This window comes from Cherax quadricarinatus, chromosome 45 (genome assembly GCF_038502225.1).
Source record: "Cherax quadricarinatus isolate ZL_2023a chromosome 45, ASM3850222v1, whole genome shotgun sequence".
NCBI classification, from domain to species: Eukaryota; Metazoa; Arthropoda; class Malacostraca; order Decapoda; family Parastacidae; genus Cherax; species Cherax quadricarinatus.
In genome coordinates this window covers 23,991,596-23,998,211 of record NC_091336.1, presented here as the reverse complement: position 1 = coordinate 23,998,211, position 6,616 = coordinate 23,991,596, and the positions used below count along the sequence as shown (strand labels likewise).

The window sequence follows — 6,616 nt, the reverse complement described above, 5'->3', positions numbered from 1 at the left end:
TTTTGTGTGGCGTTATCATGTCTTCTCCTGTCCTCTATTGTCGTCAGGACAGTTTCCCTTGGCTTAACCTCTCCTCGAAGGCCATACCTCTTAGCTTCGTGACTAGTCTTGTTACAAACCTTTGCACTTTCTCCAATTTCTTGACGTGCTTGATCATGTGTGTTTTCCATATTGATGCTCCAATATGGGCTTGACGTACACTGTGTATGTGTGTGTGTGTGTGTGTGTGTGTGTGTGTGCGTGCGTTCGCTCGCGCGCGCGCACACGTGCGTTCGTGTGTAAATACTTGCTTACAGTTACCAATTTGAGCTTAGTTTGAACTCTTTCAACCAACTCTCATGAATTAACCATCAGATCGTTTTTTTGAACCCCTGAACGGCGTTCATTCTAAGTGCCATTACACACTTCATTTTATCACTCAGGTCGAAATGTTTTCTGATATCCTTGTGGGTCATTTGAGAGTTACATTTCCACTGGTGTCCTCTTGTTACGTTCCTGGTAAAGTCTGTGTTTTTGTTCTGACTATGCCGAGTAGTATTTTCCACGCCCTTGTTATGTTTTTTTTTTTTTTTTAGAAAGTAATTCTGCAGTCAGTTTTATGTTAAATGAGTCGACCCTGTTTCACCAGTCAATGAGTGACTGGTGAAACAGGATCTCTCTCTCTCTCTCTCTCTCTCTCTCTCTCTCTCTCTCTCTCTCTCTCTCTCTCTCTCTCTCTCTCTCTCTCTCTCTCTCTCTCTCTCTCTCTCTCTCTCTCTCTCTCTCAAGAGCAGCCTTCTTGCCGCTAATGGATGGCTCACAATATTCTCTCTCATTTCTTGATATCGGTCAGCGTGGCTCCATAGCTCCACCTATTATGTATCTTCCAGCTGACCACAGACCACTCAATGACCTGAACTACATTTATGCCAATTTCTGCCAGACTTAAACCTAGTACATTACGCAAAATGTTGTAGACTCCCAGGCACATCATACCTCGCCATTTGATAATGGTCGCACCCAAGCTAACTTCATTCAGAGGTCTGAGTGGCACCGTCGCTTCTTCCGATGTAGATGAAGACTGATTTCTAATTATCCTTTGCTGTTAGGTGAATGGTTCAGAGAACCGACATGTTGATAAATTAGACACGTGCAACTCTTAGCTATCTTTATTGAGGAAACGTTTCGCCACACATTGCTTCATCAGTCCATACAAAGAAGAATCGTGAAGAGCAGGAGGAGAACGAGGTAATCAGTCCCTCAACCTTGAGTCGATGTGGTCAGTCCATCAATCTTGAATAGAATACAGCATATGAGCGGAGAAGTGGCTTATATACCGTAGGCAGGAGAGGTGTAGCAGTCGTAGGTGGTGTCACGACTGCTGCACCTCTCCTGCCTACGGTATATAAGCCACTTCTCCGCTCATATGCTGTATTCTATTCAAGATTGATGGACTGACCACATCGACGTTTCCTCAATAAAGATACCCAAGAGTTGCACATGTGTCTAATTCATCCTTTGTTGTGTTGTACTCATTGCTGTGTTTAAACTGATCTGTAATGCTCATGATATTAGACTGTGCTGGTTCTTCAGTTACTGCGCACTTCTTACGCAGGTAATCCTTAACAATGTAGTTAACGATAGGGTCATGTCATTTAACCTGTTGGTCATGTGCCACTGGACACGAAGAATTTATAATTCGGTTTCACGTTGCCCGCCTCTGACAACTGCCGTTGTGCAGTTCTTTGTTACCACATGATTTCCGCCTTTTAGATGGCATGATAGAGGCTTTATCACTCAGCAATGAAGTTGATATCCTGGGGGTGAAGCATGACTCAGCAATGACAATGACAAATTACGAGGAAAATCTTGCTTGACCTCAGAAGCTGGAAATGCTTAAAAAGAAGAATTTCACTGTCACATGCAATGTGTATAGTGTTCTTGTATTACCTGCTCAGTATCCTAATGTCAACTTCTCTATTGATTCGAGGATCGTGAAGGGCGACTGTTATCTTGTCAGTTCGGTCGACCGTATCATTTCAACAAAAACTTCAAAACTAGAGAAATATATGTAGCCTTTCGGCATTATATGGAGTGCATTTTTGCCCTCACATCGGCATTATATGGAGTGCATATTTGCCTTCACATCGGCATTATATGGAGTGCATATTTGCCTCCACATCCTTGGCAAGCTAAGATTACACCACAGTAGTTTCACTCTGGTTGTACCTTCATTATATTACCTACCATTTATTCCTCGAGTCTTTCGTCTGAAACAGATTGTCGCAATATATGGAAACTAAAGGAGTAAATTATACAAATCAGAATTGTCATACTGTCATCTCTAACTACATCCTGAACATTAAAATGGTATAAAATACCGACAGGTTGTTAGGTAAGACACATGTGTCTTACCTAACAACCTGTCGGTATTTTATACCATTTTAATGTTCAATCTGTCAGACACTGCAACACAAGGGTATCTTGGTACAGACCTACAATCAACTTCGACAACCTCTACTAGTGAGAACGGCTGCATTTGAGAGGGACCTGACCTCCCAACATCTGAGTTCTTACCTCTTCTAGTGACCTACGTCTCACCTCATGGCGCTATATAAGGCTCCATCCTGTCACTTCATCTCCATATTGTTTCATTCTATGGAACAATGCTCTTCTCCAGACTGAGGGACTGACCTCAAGTATCTTCTGCTTCTATCAACTTTTCTGTACTCGACTGAAGAAGCCTACTGTGTAGGCGAAACGTTTCGAAATAAAGATACCTTTTTTTATTATCACACTGGCCGATTCCCACCAAGGCAGGGTGGCCCGAAAAAGAAAAACTTTCACCATCATTCACTCCATCACTGTCTTGCCAGAAGGGTGCTTTACACTACAGTTTTTAAACTGCAACATTAACACCCCTCCTTCAGAGTGCAGGCACTGTACTTCCCATCTCCAGGACTCAAGTCCGGCCTCCCGGTTTCCCTGAATCCCTTCATAAATGTTACTTTGCTCACACTCCAACAGCACGTCAAGTATTAAAAACCATTTGTCTCCATTCACTCCTATCAAACACGCTCACGCATGCCTGCTGGAAGTCCAAGCCCCTCGCACACAAAACCTCCTTTACCCCTTCCCTCCAACCCTTCCTAGACCGACCCCTACCCCGCCTTCCTTCCACTACAGACTGATACACTCTTGAAGTCATTCTGTTTCGCTCCATTCTCTCTACATGTCCGAACCACCTCAACAACCCTTCCTCAGCCCTCTGGACAACAGTTTTGGTAATCCCGCACCTCCTCCTAACTTCCAAACTACGAATTCTCTGCATTATATTCACACCACACATTGCCCTCAGACATGACATCTCCACTGCCTCCAGCCTTCTCCTCGCTGCAACATTCATCACCCACGCTTCACACCCATATAAGAGCGTTGGTAAAACTATACTCTCATACATTCCCCTCTTTGCCTCCAAGGACAAAGTTCTTTGTCTCCACAGACTCCTAAGTGCACCACTCACTCTTTTTCCCTCATCAATTCTATGATTCACCTCATCTTTCATAGACCCATCCGCTCCTCTACATATTTCGACAAATTATATGAAGGACACAAATTATATTATCTACAATAATAAAAACATTGCTAGACAGTGACTTAGAAATAAGGTGAGCAGAACAACTGTAAGTGTAAAAAAAATTAGACAAAGACATAAAAGAAATATTTACAGCATTCAAATTTTACATGCTGCATAAGTTCAGAGAGGGAATTAACAAAAAAAAAAATGCTAGTAAATACCATGCTCAGAATACCGGCGAATACAAAAAAAAAGTCTATCAAAAACTAAGTACGATTATGTCTCTAATAATAATTACAACAATAGCAATATTATTGACAACTTACAGTAGTAATTAAGTGACCTGGATTGATGTGGAATGACCCCTCGTGACCTGACCTGTACTCTATTAGCAGCTCCTGTTGTGCTTCGCTATCCGCGTGGCTCTCTGTAGAAAAAACATAATCAATAGGCATCCGCAACTTCACTTAATTTCCCGTATAATTTTTAATTATGAACGATTGTAAAAGACCTCGGCAAAACTGCACAAGTAAAACAATATTAAAAAAAAATTATGGAGTAGGATAGGAAAAACAGAAGGTGCAATCTCAAAATATTTTCGATACAAATCATTGTATTTATTTCTTGGCGCTGGGGGAGATGAATGCCAGCTCAGCTGTCATTCAACGTTCCCCCTGTGGTTATATATATATATATATATATATATATATATATATATATATATATATATATATATATATATATATATATATATATATATATATATATATATATATATATATATATATGTAAATATATATGCAATAAGATCACAGTAAACAGGTGATTTCAGAATATGCAAAACAACCACTGTGAAAGAATAGAGAAATTCCAAGTGCTTTCATGACTACTCACATTATCAAGGAACTATGAAAGTAAAGCACCCAAGGAAGGTATATAAGGGGTCTGGCCAACACCTCACTATCAGATCCCACAACAGTTAAACACATGACGCGCGCCGGCCCAACTGAACAGGTCCTTCGCACAACCCACCAACAAACTATTCTACCCAAGAAAATTTAAAAAATTACTATTTGTCCAGTGTATTATTAAATTCTTCCCAAATTCTATTAATTATAAATGGATCTAATTTATATAAACTAAAGGAAATATTCATATTATTGTCAAAACTGCTTTTTATGAAACAAGATTCAATAATATTCCTGTCGACCATGGACTTGCTTAATACTACTTCCTCAACTTTTTGAAAATCAATTGGATGGTTAAAATCTCTTACATGAATAAATAGAGCATTGGAATCTTGTCCAGTTCTAATGCTATATTTATGTTGTTTTAATCTTAGTTCGAAATTTTTACCAGTTTGACCGTAATAAACTTTATCGCAAATTTTACAAGGAATCTTATAGACACATCCATCAGCATTTTGGGGGGAATTCTTTATCGAAAGTTTTTTACTATATCAAGATTTTTTAATACAACTTTAATATTAAAAGTCTTAAGAAGAGAAGGCATATCAACCAAGTTTTCATGGTAAGGGAGAACCAACATATTTTTAGTTGAATAAGGCTGGTTGTCCCTTTTTGGATTCTAAAAAGTATTTCTAGCAACTTTAAAAGATTTATCAATAATATTTTCTCATCTATGAACTCAGGACTACAAATTCGTAAAGCTCTCAAAAACATTGATGAGAAAACAGACAGTTTGACTCTATCTTGATGCGAAGAATAATAGTGGATATAGGAACAGTTATTTGTAGGTTTTCTGTAAATTTTAAATTTGAATTCATTATTACCCTTAATAATTAAAACATCTATTTTCACTATTTTCAATTAAAATGTCTAATTTTCTTTGTAGTTTGTTTATGAGTACATTACAAATTCTTCTGAGTTTATTATAGCAATGATCCAACATACTGTGTTTCCATTCTGATGGAATGGTCTGATTAAAAGAGTATTTTTTGTTTCTCAATATTTTGAATGCTTCCTTCTCCTGTATTTTAGTTATTTCAATATGTTTCTGAAGAATAATTCTCATAAAATCATCAAAAGGACGATCTCTCATGTCAAGGAGTCTATTGGGTAAAAGAGACTTGGGCAGAACTTGTTCATTTAAAAAAAAAAAAAAAATTAAAATTAAGTCGAATTTTTAACTTGTGGGACTTGATCAGTGCAGAAGAAAACTGGGAAACAAAAGATATATGATTAGGAAAGCTTATCGAGAACATTCTGAAGAGTCGTGTGGTATCCATTAATGCAATAAGATCACAGTAAACAGGTGATTTCAGAATATGCAAAACAATCACATGTATGGACTAATAAAAACACACAAACCAGGGAATCCAGTCAGACCAATTATTAGCTCCATAGGGTCAGTTTCATATTTTGAGCCCTATTGTTGGCAAAATTTCTAACTTTAATGTTAACAACATAGACTTAGTTGATAAATTAAGCTCCTTGACTCACTTAAATGATTTTAACATGGTTAGTTTTGATGTTAATTCCTTGTTTACGAAAGTTCCTGTTGATGATTTATTAAGTTTCTTATCTGAAGAACTCGTTAACTATGATTTACCATTGCCAGTTCCTACTATCATTAAATTTATTAAACTTTGCATTGTTGATGCAAAATTTGTATTTAATGATAAGTTTTACACTCAAAAGTTTGGTATGGCAATGGGAAATCCTCTTTCACCTGTTCTTAGTAACCTATTCATGTAATTTTTTGAAACAAGGTTGCTTAACACAATCCTCCCTAATAGAGCTAAATGGTTCAGATACGTTGATGATATTTTGTGTCTTATACCCAAAAATGTAGATATACACCATTTCCTTGGAAAATTAAATAGCTTAACCCATTCTATAAACTTTACTGTTGAGTTTGAAGAAAATAACTCATTGCCTTTTCTAGATGTTTTAATTATTAAGGGTAATGAAATCAAATTTAAAATTTACAGAAAACCTACAAATAACTGTTCCTATGTCCACTATTATTCTTCGCATCAAGATAGAGTCAAACTGTCTGTTTTCTCATCAATGTTTTTGAGAGCTTTACGAATTTGTA

At 37.4% G+C, this 6,616-nt stretch overlaps 1 protein-coding gene across 2 annotated transcripts in view; it reads right to left on the bottom strand.

Moving 5' to 3' along the window:
* The window catches only part of LOC128694939 (neural cell adhesion molecule 1-B-like), a 216,112-nt gene that overhangs the window by 9,171 nt on the left and 200,325 nt on the right, over positions 1-6,616 (bottom strand). For both annotated transcript variants that reach the window (XM_070094367.1, XM_070094366.1), the window contains exon 13: positions 3,883-3,983. In XM_070094367.1, the coding sequence (XP_069950468.1) occupies positions 3,883-3,983 (101 nt within the window). The remainder of the gene's footprint in view (positions 1-3,882; positions 3,984-6,616) is intronic.